A 16,317-nucleotide genomic window follows, 5' to 3' on the forward strand; every position below is an offset into this window, starting at 1 on the left:
ACCATTATTATGTCTTCGGAAATGGTATTTTTCATTAAATTTTTTCTACTTTTAATTTACTAATTTCTTAACTCTTTCTTTGACTTCGATCTATTCGTAACAACGTCGTGAATGAATTACATCTCGTCAGAAATTTTTTTCTTATCGATTGATTATCATTGTTGGCTCAGTTATCTTATTCATTTTTCTATTGACACAGCTTCGTTTCGCCTTCTATTAGTATTCTACCGTCTTATCATAATAATTTTCGAATACGTGTCAATGCATTAATCGAAAAGAGTAGTAGACAAAAGACGCTTGGCACAGGAAAATCTTGCTCTGTCAAAACTGCGGCTTCCCTCACGAAGAATGTTGCAAATTTTTCAATAAATTTTCTCGTCTTGAATGGGTAAATATATTTCATTTAAAATAAATAACGTCAATACGACGTTGTTGTGTGACAGTGGAAAAAATTCATGTCAACGATTCACATACCACTATTCCATTAAAATATTTCAAATAAAACCTCGAAGTTATTGCTATCAACGATGGACAATATGTTATGATGCGAATAAAGATACGTTTCGATTGGACAGACTTAGCAAACATCCCTATCTCCGTTGACCAATGAAAAAGTTTCACGTTTGACGTTTCCCTCTGTACATATATATCCTCAAACTGCTGAGGATGCTTTTTTCTACGATGCTCCACAAAAACATTATGTGTTGATCATATAATTTCGTGTTTGTTCATCAATTATTACTTTACTCCAATAAATTGTCATAGGAATTAGAAGATAAGCTAAAATTTGAGTAAATATCGGTGTTTATCGTCGTAAATTTTACATACCCATGAAGCCACGAATTGTCGAACGTATAGAGAATAAATTTAACAAATGTCAGCGCGAATTACGCTTTTAAACTACGAAACGGTACTAGAAGAATATTTGATATAACAACAGACAGGATCTCGATTCCAATATTATTCATACGTAAAGAAAAATGTGAATTATTTCCTCATTCAACCAGATCATTAAAGAAGGAAGAGAAAGAAGAATCGCAATAAAAAATGCAGTGTGTGACAAAAAGAGGGCAAGTTTGTGACGAAGGATGGGACGAAGAAGCAAATGATATAGCAAATAATCAAGCTGACTTCTATCGTCACACTGAAATCGCAAGAATTCCACGAACCATGGGTTCAATGGATTTTCTGAGCAGTGACGAAAGTTCGGAAAGAAAAGTTCATGATCTGCGATCAGTTTTGGAAAGGGATCCTGCCGCTGCTGATTTAAAGTGGTCGCTATTCGTAGCTGCTTGTAACACATATCGACACAATACTTGTCTCATGCCATTTCCCCCTATGTATACGGAAAGAGAGGGCAAGGATATCGAGGCTCTGGTAAGATATTGAGAATCTGGTATAATATTAAAGATCGTGTCACCAAAACTACACCATATTATTGTTTTCAATCTGAAATTGCGCTATTTTTCATACTTTTCAATTGCCGTTACAGCCGAAATCATCAAATTTAAATATTTTTCCAAATGAAAATGTAGCGCTTACTGCTGCAGTTCATAAACCATATGACAAATTTGACTATTGAATCAAATGAAATTATTGTTCCAGAGAGAAGCCATAGAGGTAATCCCACCTTTGGCCATAGTATTCCAGCAACTGAACGAAATCAACGTTTACGATAGATATGGGAAGACTATCGATCTCTTACATTGGGTTTTGGTACAGTCAAGAGATCCGTACATCACGAGCGTCTGCAGAAAATCTGTAAGCTTAACAATCGAGAACAAGTATAACAGAGCATAATTTAATCTACTTGGAGATATATTTTTTTTCTAGAAATTCTAATAGCCGCGAGCCGCAACTTCAAGATTTTTTGACTGCCTTTAAGGCTTGTTAAAAATTTAGTTGATAGAATTGACTCGTTATACTCAACTCGAATATTCAAGTAGATTATGATTTCGATTTCAGTACGAATCGGTATTACGAAAAGTACCATCTGAAATGGCGATACAAGGACCAAATTTGATATTTCAAATAGCGAGTGCTAAACATTCCATTCGTGAGGAAAAGTGGCGAGCTGCTTCTCAAGGTTTTTCAACGTTTTACGCTTACCACGGCAGCCGATTGGAAAATTTCTATTCTATTATACATTACGGCATACAGAAAAGCATGTGCAAGGTAAAAATCAAAACTGAAAAGAAAATCATGGATCTTTTTTTTAAACCTTGACTGTAAGTTTAGTGCTAAGCTGCACTAAAATTACGATTTCCAAAAGACCAAAATCATTTGATCTTTTTTAAAAACCAAATGAAGTAATTTTAAGTTCGTGAAATCGATAAAACAATAAATATTTTTCCTCGTCTAGACTGGATTGTTTGGCAATGGAATATACTTATCGAGCGAACTGGGCGTAAGTTTACCGTACAGTCCCGTCGGCTATGGATGGGGTGGTAGCATTTTGGGTAGCGAACTCAGTTGCGTTGCTCTCTGTGAGGTTATTAATCACCCTGACGTAAAACGCGGTGACGCAGGTAATCAATACGAGTCATTAACGAGCACGAAAGAACAAACTAAAAATAAATATTATTCAATTTTCAAGATAGTTGCCTCGTCATAGCCTTTTCTTAATAAGTTTTCATTTTATTCCAAGAACTCGGGAGAATACTATATTAGTATTTGACAAACAGGAAATATGACAACAAGACACTTGTGAAAAAAGAAGTTTGAATGTTTGGTTTCGGAAGTAATAATCAGCAAATTTTTTTCAGGAGACGATGGAAGAAACATTGCTGAAGATTCGGAAGGCGGAAAAATTCCAAACAAATATTATCTCGTACAAAACAGCGATCTAGTCAGAATACGTTATCTCCTTGTCTACAGTCAAGGTTTCTCGAGATCCAAGTACGTAACATGTGCTGAATAAAAAAAATTGTTTACAATATTCACTAGCCTAAAATATTGATTCGTCTGAATTTCCGTACTCAAAACACCGATGATCTCTCTTTAGAACTCAATAACTTTTAGAATTTGAATATTAATTTTTGATAGTTATCAATCTCTGACGAAACTATAAAAAACATTTTTACTTTTCAGGAATGCGAAAAATCAGGGGCTTGTAGGTTGGTTCAAACGCAACAAAATGCTGACTTTTGTTCTTGGTTACGTGGTGCTACTAGCTTCGGTTGGTCTGAGCCAGAACAAGAACATTGAAAAATTTTGCAGACTGTTAAGTCAGAAAATTGGATTGTAGGAGTATAAGGCAAAAGTAAAACAATTTTTTTATAACTGTAATAATTCAACTTGAAACATCGTGCATCAGTGATAAGATGCACTTTAAATCTGAGATACTTACGAAGCTCTTGACGTACAGCTTTTTTCCCAAGAAAACGACTTTATGGATTTTCTAGAGAATCTATACAATTTATTTGTAATCCAAAGCGTTTAGGTATGAAATACAAGATTTTTGTTTTCGCAATTTTTACAAAAATCCTCTTTCTCCCATTGATCGTGTGACGACGTCAGTGACGACTTAAAATTATAGGAAAGTTTTCTGTTACCAAGTAATCATCCTCGAACAAGATGATAAGGTTCACTTCGAACTCTGCGAATGATAGAAAAACAGCAAATTTATTAAAATTGTTTTCAGCATGGGATAAGACTTAAGAAAAACCTCAGTTTTAATCTAAAATTCGTAAATCCTTACCAACTTTGAAGTTGCTCGTGCTGAGAGTCGGACACGTGAACAACCGAGGAAATATCATGTATATCGGTATTGCTAAACCCGGGCACACGTTTCCCTCACCTATTTGTATATTTTGTATTTCTGTGGCTGAAAAATAGCCGGAAAGTGAATGGTCAATTGGAGACTATAGATGACAAATGAATGCCTATCAAAAACGAAGTGAACCAATTTTTGTATTCTTAGTCATACCATCTCTGGAATATCCTTCGGCACAGCCGCAAGTTTCTACTCTTACAAGCTGTAGCTCGATTGATTTCACCATTGCCTCGCAGCTTTCAATGATTACCTACAAACCGAAATGGCAAGATTTTACGTTTTCTAGCACGGTTGAAGAGTTCAGTGCTATTAAGATGAATTTTTGATACTAATAAAGTAAAAAAATGATAGATTTTCGATCTATCTAAATAATATCGTCTTCATTGAGAAAGCTTTTTTCCCAATAAGATAATAACGCACCTCGCCCGTTAGCGGTTCAGACAATTTGCACTCGAGAGAGTCAATTTTACCAGATATACAAAATCCTGGTATAGTTGATCGTTCTCTGACGTTTTGCAACGACTCTGGCATTATTTTGAAAGAAACAGGTTTGGTCTGTTTTCTTGGTTCGTTGCTGTTCAAATCTTCGACTATGAATTCCAGAGATTTGCTCACGTCTTTTGCAAGGAAATTTCGCTTTATGTCGCATTTTATCATGTACTGCGTGTTTACAAATACTCCATGATACGTTTCATAAAGGGATTTGCTTCCTCGAGGCTTCAACGGCAGCTCAAATGGAATTTCTGTTTTACCACTTGGTATTTTTCCAGCCGGTGCTACATCGAGTGTATATTGTACCAATTGGATGGGCTAGAATTCATTTTAATTCATTGATAAGAGAATTTTCCATAACCAAATAATCACAATTTCTTATTAAATCATTCACCTTGACTGAATTATAGAACGCTTCAAATATCCCAACATTTTTCGAGCTTAATTGAAGATTCACGGAACCTTCCATTGTGAGAAAAATTCCATCGTGCTTGACATCTGAATTAGTTTGCAACAATAGCAATCCAGAGACAATTTCCTAAAATCATAACCTATAATATTAGGACGTCAGTGATTTAGAGAAAATTTTTGTTACACTTACTCCTTCATGATAAATCTTGCTCGCTCGTTTCAATCTTATGTCCAAATTGATTGACATTACTGTATTCTTGATAACATTGAGATCAATTAATTCGTCAGAAAATATGTTTTTGACAGTTCATGTCAAAACACAATATTCTGATCGAAAATCAAGAGAGGGCAGTCGTGATGTATATATATATATACTCGTGATTAGTTAATCGATATAGCTGGTAAGTGCTATCGCCACTCAAAATTTCGTAGCACGTATTTTTTTCAATTCGATTGCACTGCTCGAAAATCGAAAATAAGTATACTGTAAAATGAAATTTCGAACAACTTTAAATGGTAGTGTCTCAATTCAAAAACATTTACCTGAACATATAATTTTTCATATTTTACAACTACTCATTATATTTTCTTAACAAAAAATCTGTGATTTTAACTTACAAGTTTAAACCTTTCAAAAAATCTACTAACGCATGAACGATCATAAAAATTAAAAAACTTTCAAGCGATGAAAAATCGTTCCAACGAACTTGAATAACGCGCCAGTTGTCGATTGACCAATCCGAGTGTTTGCCGGTCGACAAATGCAATGCGAGTGGGCAATTTCCGTCCGCCTTTTTCCCACAGCCATCTGTTCACATCCGCTTGAGGTGGTGAGGCTTGGGAGCTAAACAAATTCAAATCGACGGAGTTCGTTACTGCGTGCGGTCGTTGGTGTGGTGTGTTGGTCGATCGTTGTGCGATAATATTGAGAAATACTTATTTGAAAAAAGATATATATAAGTTGGCCCTTGAGATTTATTATTTTTGAGAATAAGTTCTGTACTACGAATTGACGATGGCGTTGAGAAATCGGACAGCGCTTACGGTGAGTTATTATAGGAAATACATGAAAAAATCAAGCAGAGGAGCGAAAGAAATTCTCTCCCGATTCTGACCGTTTGGAGATTATACGCTATAACCGTCGGTTACCCCCAAGCGTTTAAATGCCCCTCCTGGCTTCTTTAAAAGGCTCGTCTTCTTCTGCCAATATATTTTGTTCATAATTATTCCAATTTAATCTCATGATTATTCTTTTTCAAAGAAATATCACCAATTCTCAATAATATTTATTCTATAATACAAGATATACATATTTTAGTAATGAACCGAAATTTCATGTATATTTGACATTGAAGCAGCCGACCCCGGTTAGGGCGAACGCGTTAATCTCGAAAACTTTCGAAAAGCGTGCTTCATAAACACTTTTTTTCTTCGACTTACTAAGAATTCTCTTCGCCCCTGTTATTTCCATTCAATTCACGATAAATTCATACTCGAAAAAAATCACGGAAATTCCCTATAGTCGGCCTTAGGTTTTATGTTCGAAACATTCACACAAAAAGTTCGTTATTTTTTTTCGTACTTGAAGAGAGTTGCTCAATTGAATATGAGTATTATTGTTTATATTCATAATTTTGAGCATGCTGATAATTAATGAAGTTTTAAGGCACTCGTTCCAAAATCTGCGAATAATAGTGCGCAAACTTATTTATCAAAATGATTTTGGAGTTAATTCATTGGAGTGGCTATCAAAATTTTTTATAGCTGTACTGTATTCTTTTCTTCTGTCACTAGTATTTGCAGGACAATTTTACTGAAAAATGTCCAATGAATTATCATATGACAAGAATTGAAGAAAAATTTTTCATTGAATTTCGTTAGCAGAGTCATCATCAATTTTGATTGACCACCTGAGTGATAAATGTGTCTTTATTAATCAATGCTACTTGATCAATCATTGATCAGACATTGATTCATTCATTGATGACACTGATGAATGAGTAATTATGACAGAATAATGTTGAGGATGAAAATTCATTTGCAGAATATAGTGAATCAAGAAAACACAAAGAATGTCAAAACCATGACAAATGGAATAACTAACCAGCCGATAAGACGAGCTGCCTTAGGGGAAATTGGCAATAAAGTAAATACTGCCAGAGTTGGTGAACAGACAAATAAAACGAAAGCAGTTAAAAAACCAATCTTGAAATCTTCCTCCATCAACACCAACGTTGTTGTGGGAAAACAAACGATACAAGTGTCCAAGCCGATAGCAAAAAAGGAACAACAGCCCATCGTCATTAAAGTAGAACTTCATGAGGATGAACAAATTAAAAAACAACCCGAAGCATTCTCGTCTGATCTTCTGTCGATAGAAGACATTGATGAAATTGACAGAGAAAATCCAGTATTAGTATCAATTTACAGCAACGATATATACAATTACTTGAGGCAGCTTGAGAAACAATATCCTATTCCTAAAGGCTTTTTGCATGGCCAAGAAGTCACCCCCAAAATGAGGAGTGTTCTTGTTGACTGGTTAGTCGAAGTTCACCAGCAGTTCCGTCTACTACAAGAAACTCTCTATTTGACGATCGCCATCATTGATCGATTCTTGTCAGTACGTTCAATTTTGATTCTTTTTTTTTCTATTGAAAGATTACAAATAATAATAAAACTTTTGAATTAATTTGTATTTATCCATAACATAATACAACAAACTTACATAATGTAAAATATTTTCAGTTGTATAAGTTGATAACACGGAAGAGGCTGCAGCTTGTCGGAGTCACAGCACTGTTCATAGCTTGCAAATATGAGGAAATGTACTCCCCTGATATATCTGACTTTGTCTATATCTCCGATAATGCATATTTGAAAACAGAAATATTACAAATGGAAATGTTAATTATACGAACACTCGATTATTCAATGGGACGACCATTGCCACTTCACTTCCTTCGAAGATACAGCAAAGCAGGCCGGGTAAGAATAATCATATCAGTTAGTACAAAGATGATTAATTTTGAAGCTAAAATAGGTTTAATGTGATCGAGAGTCAAACAAACAACGAATTACTGCATTTTTGTCCTTCCCCACATTATTTGTTCTTGAAAGTACTTGAGACGGTCAAATTCATTGTCTTTCATTGTGAACGTTTGACAGGCACTCCCAGTGCATCATACAATGGCAAAATATTTTTTGGAGGAAAGTTTGGTGTGTTACGAACTCAGTCATTATCCACCAAGTTTGATAGCAGCAGCAGCAATCTATCTATCATTTTTGTAAGTATATGTCACGGCTAAAATATAGTGAAGGTTGCAAATAAATTATCCGAATGAACGACACAAACAAAAACATAACGCTTATATTGAATCGATAAATTAAAAATGATATTACAGTGTGATTGGAAACGATGATGCTGACGAAGGACTAGTGATTTGGACGAACACAATGGTCCATTACAGTACTTATACAAAGGACGATATACTGCCAGTAGTCCGAGACATCGCGAGTGCGGTGGTGAACGCGGAAAAGAGTAAATACCAAGCAGTTCGGAAGAAGTATACTCACGCGAAGCACATGAAAATAAGTCTCCGTCCCGAATTAAAATCGCCTACGATGCTCTCCCTCGTGAACGTAGTCAAGAAAGAATGAACCTTTTTTCTCCATTTTGTAATATAACGGTGAAGCTATTTCATTTTATCATTTTTTTTAACATGCATATTTGTAATATTGAATTCATCGGAGAGAAAAGTCTTTCGGGAGTTTTCATTGTTTGTTCAGTGTCACAATATTAGAGAAAAACCGTATACGGACTCATTTGGTCGACAAGAAGTGATAGAGGATTTAAAAAAAGAACAAAGAGATGCGGCAAAAGAACAAGACTGAATGAACCGGAAGCATTGTTGGAAAAATTATTTTTCTTTTGTTTATTCTTTATTTTTTATTTTTTTTTAATATTCCGACATTTAACAAACAAAGACGCTTCGATTAATGTGTAATGTTAACGTCTGTCATCTGTGTCTCGTCGTATGCATTTTAGCTAGAAATTAATAGGTAGAGATAGTCGAAGGCAAACATATATATATATATATTTAGATTTATGGCGTATATACGACATCAGACGCTAACGAGAAAGTTTAGAAAGATTTCGACGCAGGTAACACTGCCGAATGTTTTTTATTATTTGTTTTTTTTTTTTTTTTTTTTTTTTATTCTTTAAATCGCGACACACTGCAGCCAATTTAAGTACCACGTGTTTGAACGTGCTAGTGTTTTGCAGCGCTATACCTTTTTTTTCTACTAGATATTTAATATTATCCTTTTTAATCTATCATTATATGATGACTTTTTTAAATGAGCCAACCTTTTTTCATTCAATTTTGTTTTTTGACATCGATAAGAGCTTTTAAACGGTGCATGTCACGACCAGTCTTTTTACCCCGGTAATTTCGAGTGTTTCTTAAATTGATTCATTTATACAAGGCTCAAACTGCTCGAAAGTTGGAATAAAAAAAAATGTAAAGGGCATGATAATCTGGCGGTCAATGGATCCCAACATTTTGATGAGATGCTTCTTTTTTCAATTGGAATTTTATATCAGAGAAATAACTTGGAACACTCTTTTTGATTTGAGATTTTATGAAATAAGGAATGTAACTGCCAGCGCATACTATTTTATTCAAATAATAATAATAATAATAATAATAATAATAATATATATTGCTTATATAGTGTCTAGGCTTTTCTTTTTAATTATTCACGATTCCGTTAGCCCGATCAGTATGATCAATGGAACGAAAACGAGCGAAAGATAAATTTACGTGTGGATCGCACCAAGGTCCGATCGTCACTGTGTACATACAACCGCACATTCATATACAAAAATTAATTAAAAACGAAGAAAATTTTTCAGTGAAATTGACAAAAATTGTTGGCGGAATGAAAAAAAAAAGTTTTGAGAAAGAGTTTTGAGGAGAAAAAAAAACAAGTATAACGAAAGTTGTAATATATTTTATAAACTGAAGTGAAAAAAAAAAATAAGGTGAAGAAATACTTGTGCAAGTGCTGGAAGTAGCGAGACTCGACTGTGAATTCCAGCAACAATTTATTATATACGAATATATAAGTCGAAATCATTCTTTTCATTAAGAAATAAGCATGAAACCATGAAATAACGCGTTGTAAATAAAAGCGTCAAAAAAACATGTTTGTCGACTACCTTCAAAAACGAGAGATAGCAAAATAGGAAGAGAGCCGCGAGGTGATGAATTATTATTCTTCATCGAAAACAGCTTTATTACATTTTACCATAAAAATATTTTTTTTTATTGGTGTTACACGATTTATTCAGCGATATTGTTTACAGAATTGAAGATGTCTAGTTGCCATGCATTGTTGCCTGCATCCGGTGGATACATGAAACGAGATTCTGAAAAACAAACGATTATAAAAAAAGAACCAGTAAAGTTCGAATTTTTCTTTCAGACATTGAAAAAACATTGAACTCACCCAGCAAACTTTGCGGAACATTGCTTGGTTGATTGTCTTTTATACAAATTGATTCCTCTCTCTATAAAATAAAAAATAGAATAATTTGACGTCTATATATTGATGAAAATAAATCGAGTTTTCGTGAACGAAAATGAATTCCTCACCGAATCTATAGGATCATTTCCAATTTGATTGGATTTGGGCCAAATTTCACTTTTACTGCGTTCGATCAAATTGATGAATTCGCCGAAAGCACTTTGCAAATCTTGAGCCCTTTGATCGTGCTCGAATATCAATAACATCTGCGTCACCAGTTTTATTTCGTCTGCAAATTATACACGCTTTGAATTAGAAAAATTCAAATAAAAAATAAAAATCAGAACACCATGACTGTCTGACTCGAACCTTTGTCGGCATAAGTGATCGTTATTAGTTGGTGGAGGGCTCTTATGAGCGCGAGATCTTCGAAGAAACTTCCTTCTTTTATGCTTAACAGTTTTCTTTCTTGCTTTCTTCGATTTTTGCTTGATCGGTATGTTCTTCTGTAAATTTGAGTAAAATCAGAAATCTTTGTAGACTAAGAATCGATCAGTTTGATCAAAGAATAAAAAAAGTAGAAAAGTTGAGTAATCTCTGTCGATAAAGTACCCTGAACTGCGTGAACTCCGAGAGCTCTGGCTCGAGAGTGAACCAGCAACGCTGCTAGTGTCACTCAATAAATCATTGACATCGTGTCCGGTTGGATAATCAAAGTCTGTGCCAAGGGCTTCGTGCATTCGTAACTCTCTCGCCGCGTTTTCTTGTCTCACCGTAGCCAAACGTATCTTGTGCTTTTCAAATTTTTCTTTGTTATGTTTCGTCGTGAATGCAAGATACGCTGCGTGCTCCTCAACTCCGGGTTTTACGTGGGTTTCTGAAACCGAAATCCATTCCAAATTAGCCAATATTTTTCAACTGATTCAGACATTAGCATAATTCAAGGAGCTGACTCGTCAAAACGTTCTTTAAAAGTTTCTGCAAAGTTTTTTGTTTCGAAAAATTTACGATCGAAGAATATTTACCGACTAAAGGATCGGTAGGGAAAGCTTTAAAATCAAAATATTCGAGATCTCTACAACACTAAATGTAATATGAAATTTAAATCCAGTTTTCATGATGATATGGCGTCGTACCGATCAAATCAAGCCTTTTGATGGAATGTGCGATTCTCATTGCATCACGCCAACGTTTTCCTTCGCACAACACGGATACCGCATCCTCGTGTTGCTTCAAATAAGTGACGAGAATTTCAGCCGCATCGCGATATCTTTTTTCATGGCGCAAGTAAGCCACCAACTCTTCGTACAATTCCTGCATATCTCCATCACTAGAAGAAAAAATTTTTTTTTTTAATTTCATTTTTTTGGAAAAACTTTCTGTTTTTATGGATTAATGGCATCGGTAAAATTGGTAGAAAGTCAGAAAACACTTACTCCAAATTCAATTGCGTTGCAACAATGATAACGTCTTGCCAAGCTCCAGCTGCCTTATAAGCGCAAAGAGCATTCATTAAAAGTCTGCTCCGCGAGAACATGATTGCAGCCTCGTAATATTTTTCTCTTTTCATGAGAACGTTTCCGTAAGCCTTGGCAATTTTTCTGTACTCCTCGCTGTTGTTTGGAAATATCTTCAATGCTTTTGCATACATATCATGATTGCATATGAATTCGAGACACTCATCGAATTTATCAGGAGATTTGGCGATATGATTCAGCGCCGAATCGTATCGTTTGAGATCTTTGTCGATGGTGTATTTCATATAATTGGTCTCGAGCTTTTTCATGTCGTTCAAAAGTGGAATATATTCTTTGGGATCTTTCTGGGATTTCGAGGCGACGAACAGCGCGAGTTCAAAATCGTACATTCCCATTGCAATATCAAACAAGACATTGACGTCAACGAGGTAGAGCAAATATCTCAAGGCATCTTCGGACAAAGATTTTTTCGAATTTGTCGAACTGTCCTCGGAAGCTCGGATATCTTTGATTCTTCTCAAAGCTGCTTCGAGTCCAGGGGTCTGTTGATTTTTCACGAGACTCGTCAATATCGGTTGAATGAACTTGTGATCGTCGCGGGAGCCCATGATAATCCGTAGAACGTCGCACACTCGAAGAACTTTACGTTCGTGCCAAAATTCGGGGACTGGATGGTCAAAGTATTGCCGATTGCAATAATAATTTTTATAAATCGTTTCGGTGACATTTTCATCTTGTAATTCCGAGAGAAAGAGACTGAGCCAAGATGGATTATCAATGTCGTTAACGAATTTTTTAACGTCACACATAAAAGACCTCGGATTATGATCGTAAATAAGATTCAAATTGATACGTTGTTTTCTCATCATATCAAAAGCTTCTCTAAACTTGTGATTGTCAAGAAGAGTTCCGATGATGTGTAAGGACAACGCTCTCGGTTGTATGCATTCCAAGTTTCCACGTGGCATTTGTAATATCGTTCTTGCATCTTCCGGAACGGCAACGATCAAATTTGAGCCACGCTCAACGCGTCTTACACTTAAACCGGACAAATTTTTCTCGCTGCAACCATTTTCCCACGGTTTTATAGTCAAATCCTGATTTATTTGACGGAAACCTTCCTCGTCGAGTCTTACGCATATCAGACTGTGCTGCAACGTTGTCAGAAGCAGAAATCTCGAATGTACAAAAAAACTCGTTATGTTACTCGCTATCTCGTTGCCATCAACGAAAAAACGTCCTCTGCTTGTCAATGATAAAATTATGTGACGGTTGTCAATCTCAATAATCTCGACGAGCGAACACGGTTCTGGTATTTCTAAGGATGTTGGCACTATACCCTCGATATCCATGTACTTGAAAACTGATTTTCCAGCCACGATGTAAGCCACTTTTTCGTCTTGCGGTGAAACGATGTGCTCGATTTGATCATCCATCAGATACACCGCCCTGTGGAAACATTTTATTACATTTCTTTCAAACTGCTCGGACTCCGAATTATAAATTTTCCTTAAATTTTAATGTTTTGCTCGAGGAATATTTACCTGACAACAACACGACCCTCGTTTTTAAAATCCTCTCCTTCTAGATTGAGGACACAGAGATAACTGTACGTGTTAGAAGAAGCCGAGCAGAGTATAATGTTTTGTTTGAACCATAATAAGTGGTGGAAGGAATAAGTTTCGGTATCAGTGACGACAGGATTTTGCCAATCTATGGCATATGTTTGAGCGTGATTGTACTCCAAGAGACGCGAGTCCTGAGGGCATTCAAGGAAAGACAGTCATTATATCGAAAGTTAAATTAAAAAACACCAAAAGAAAGGGTAAATAAAACTTCGACATCACTAGAATCAGTACCTTATTGTGAAGGCAAAGAGCCAATCGATTATCGCTGAGAAGGCACATACAAGTATTCGAATCGTACTGGGAATCACCGGGCACATAGCCTGGTGAAAATACAATCGAATTGATTGTCTCATTAAATTTCAAGGATGTGTGAGCCATTGGAGGTGGAACGATGCCGACACGAAAGCCCGTTAGCAAAACTTCTTTCCCGTTTATAACGCCAACGACCGCTTTGTCGATCGGATGGAGACAACGACTGTGATCAACTTTCCAACGAAACGAATAAGTCATCGTTTTCTTTTTCGTAAGCAAAATCAATCTTTTGCCAGCTCTCGGGGCGGCGCTCCAAGAAAAATAGACAAGAGGATTTTCCACTGTAAATTTAATCGTCTGCTTGAGGTACCAGTAGTAATTACTTTCAGTCCAAATTTGCAAACACGTTTCATCACTGTTCTTCTCCTTGAGCCATATACTTAAAATTTCGGAGTCGTGCGACCACGTTATGCTTATTATCTGTAAAATACTGTATCTGTAAAATTTGTTTTGGAACCAATTTCGTCTATTTTTTGAACCAGATTGATGAATCAAAATCACGAAAACAAATTCGAAAGAAAATTTGGCTTTACCTCAATTTCGTTCGGTTTGTAAGGAAGACAAAGTTCCCTGTGCTTCAGGCCATTTTTTTCAAAGAATGCAATCACGTGTTTGTTCGGCAATAATTGTCCTGTTGCAATTATATTTCCTGAAGGTTTCCATGCTATATGTGGTTCCATACCAGCAGTCAGTTCGCTGGTACACTGAAGTATTCCTTCGCGATTGAAAACTTTGAACAATCTTGCCTGGCCATCGTCGCGCATGAAGCTTGTGGCAAACATTGTACCGTCACCTCGCCATGTTATCCTCGGCTTTTCATCGTCATTTACAGTTCTACCGACTACAACGTCCTTTGCTTTTGCAGCTGCTTTGCCTTCTGAGCCATGGAATTGGGTCTCTTTCTTGCCCCATCCTACTGTGACAAACTGATTCATGCCGTATTCATTGGAATTGAGATGCACCTGAGGAAAAAACATTTTATGTGTTTTCTAAATATTTTTCAATTCCCCAATTAACTTTTTTCATCAACAACTACAGACTGATTACAATTTTCAAAGTAATTTTCTCACTGGCCGAATCGGAGTATTCCGAGCATTCACTATCATTTGATTTTCAAGATCAAAATCTTCAATCAATCATTTCAATAAACTTGATTATTTTGAATCAAGTAATTGCATATTTACCTTAGATACAATATGAAAATTTGATACGGTTGTAACAACGGTATTATCAGCGGTGATCAGTACAAGAATTTCCTGATCTGGACTGAGTTTCATAGATTTCAGACCTTCAGAGAAATGAGTTGTTATTTCTGGTTGCAATGTGGGTTCTGAATTAACTGAAATAATAGCGCCTGTGTCATAGGCGCACCATAATTGTTCCACATCGCTGCAATATTCGAGTCCTACAGGCTTTGCAGATTCCTCTGTTTCAATATTAATATCAGTGGTTTTGAAACCATTTTTCGACGAAATTAAATAGATGTGTTTTTCTTGCAGAACGTAAAGGTCATCATTGTCAGGATTGGTACAACAAAGAACATCGCCGTTTAATATTCCTTGATAAAATTCCGGAGTATTATTTTGTACGGTGTGAGTGTGTACAGCGAGATTCTTCATTGTTGGACGATCTTCGAAAAACAATTGTTTTTCGAATTTTTGATCGTAATTCGAACACTATCCACCGAAAACTAAGAAAATGATTTCTACTTCGTGACACTGATTTTTATTCTATGGCATGTTTTTTATGAAACGTGTTTTATTCTGACGATATATAAAAACTATGATTCTGCTATGACAATTCTTTCGAGGTTATGTTAAAATAAAACGCGTGCGTGCATGTTCCTAGGGAATATTTTATTACCGGACACAGGACCGCCGCCGAACACTATACAAAGTTACCAACCGAAATTTGAATCATGCGGTCGGTATATGTAGAGACAACGCGATGATTGTTTTTGTCGCGTGTAATTTTAGCAACCCGCGATTGAAAAGGAAACTTTAGGCCAGATTTTATTTTGACATTATTTTCTACATAACTATACGGTTTTCTGCAAAGACGTCTTTATATCAATCTACCTCGAATTCCAAATAATAGAAATCGAACTAGCTCACTTGACGCTTTTTCTTATTTTCTAACGTATACAGTCATCGACTGCTAAAATTTTCATAAATCCATCAACTAGATCGGATAAAAAATTTGCCAATGAAATGTGCTCAAATAAACTGGTAGATTTCCATAGATTGCTTCTTCGGATCTCAGAATTCTTTATTATTTTCGTTTATCAACCATCAATATATAAAAATCAAAAGATTTAGAAGACAAAAAATCAAAATCATGACCGGGATCTTCGACATACTGGATTGATGTGCAATTATTTCAATTTTTGTAGGTAAGAAAATTTTATTATAAAAATCAGCTTTGCGATTGCTCATGAATCTTCATTTCACACATCATTGTTGTTTTGGTTTTGTTTTCCTTTCATTTTTATAGTTACAATGATGCAATGTTCCTCTCGCAGCTTTGTGAAAAAAATAATATCTAAGCATACAGTTAATTTTAAATATATGTTCATATATATATATCATATTTGTACGGATTACAGAGTTTACTTCTAAATATACTCTTCATCGTCAGATATAAAATAGCCGAATAGTTGATAAATAATTGACGTCCTTGGATATGC

At 35.5% G+C, this 16,317-nt stretch overlaps 4 protein-coding genes across 5 annotated transcripts; 2 read left to right on the forward strand and 2 right to left on the reverse strand.

The window, feature by feature from the left end:
* Positions 1-165: 165 nt before the first annotated feature.
* LOC122413795 (Poly(ADP-ribose) polymerase 16) lies at positions 166-3,472 on the forward strand. Of its 2 annotated transcripts, none has more exons than XM_043424401.1 (7): positions 166-388; positions 1,008-1,377; positions 1,606-1,761; positions 1,966-2,175; positions 2,363-2,528; positions 2,766-2,898; positions 3,091-3,472. In XM_043424401.1, the coding sequence occupies exons 2-7, from the start codon at positions 1,048-1,050 to the stop codon at positions 3,245-3,247; spliced, it is 1,152 nt and encodes a 383-aa protein (XP_043280336.1). In that variant the 5' UTR covers positions 166-388; positions 1,008-1,047; the 3' UTR covers positions 3,248-3,472. The 2 variants fall into 2 exon arrangements, with proteins under 2 accessions (XP_043280336.1, XP_043280335.1); XM_043424400.1 differs by lacking the exon at positions 166-388 and adding an exon at positions 485-910.
* Positions 3,397-5,055, reverse strand: LOC122413797 (vacuolar protein sorting-associated protein 26C). The gene is made up of 6 exons (XM_043424403.1): positions 4,869-5,055; positions 4,662-4,805; positions 4,196-4,585; positions 3,929-4,025; positions 3,701-3,826; positions 3,397-3,598 (listed from the first exon to the last, which is right to left on the reverse strand). Exons 1-6 carry the CDS (start codon positions 4,923-4,925, stop codon positions 3,516-3,518), a joined length of 897 nt encoding a protein of 298 aa, XP_043280338.1. The 5' UTR covers positions 4,926-5,055; the 3' UTR covers positions 3,397-3,515.
* Positions 5,056-5,491: 436 nt separating this feature from the next.
* CycB (Cyclin B) lies at positions 5,492-8,835 on the forward strand. Its single transcript, XM_043424399.1, has 5 exons — positions 5,492-5,723; positions 6,723-7,301; positions 7,427-7,666; positions 7,847-7,965; positions 8,083-8,835. The coding sequence occupies exons 1-5, from the start codon at positions 5,694-5,696 to the stop codon at positions 8,336-8,338; spliced, it is 1,224 nt and encodes a 407-aa protein (XP_043280334.1). The 5' UTR covers positions 5,492-5,693; the 3' UTR covers positions 8,339-8,835.
* Positions 8,836-9,737: 902 nt separating this feature from the next.
* On the reverse strand, positions 9,738-15,519 carry Elp1 (elongator complex protein 1). Its single transcript, XM_043424374.1, has 11 exons — positions 14,816-15,519; positions 14,165-14,593; positions 13,551-14,051; positions 13,236-13,450; positions 11,650-13,140; positions 11,350-11,543; positions 10,826-11,090; positions 10,583-10,719; positions 10,342-10,502; positions 10,196-10,256; positions 9,738-10,115 (listed from the first exon to the last, which is right to left on the reverse strand). Exons 1-11 carry the CDS (start codon positions 15,248-15,250, stop codon positions 10,030-10,032), a joined length of 3,975 nt encoding a protein of 1,324 aa, XP_043280309.1. The 5' UTR covers positions 15,251-15,519; the 3' UTR covers positions 9,738-10,029.
* Positions 15,520-16,317: the final 798 nt, after the last annotated feature.

This window comes from Venturia canescens, chromosome 7, assembly GCF_019457755.1.
Source record: "Venturia canescens isolate UGA chromosome 7, ASM1945775v1, whole genome shotgun sequence".
In the NCBI taxonomy this organism is placed as follows: domain Eukaryota; kingdom Metazoa; phylum Arthropoda; class Insecta; order Hymenoptera; family Ichneumonidae; genus Venturia; species Venturia canescens.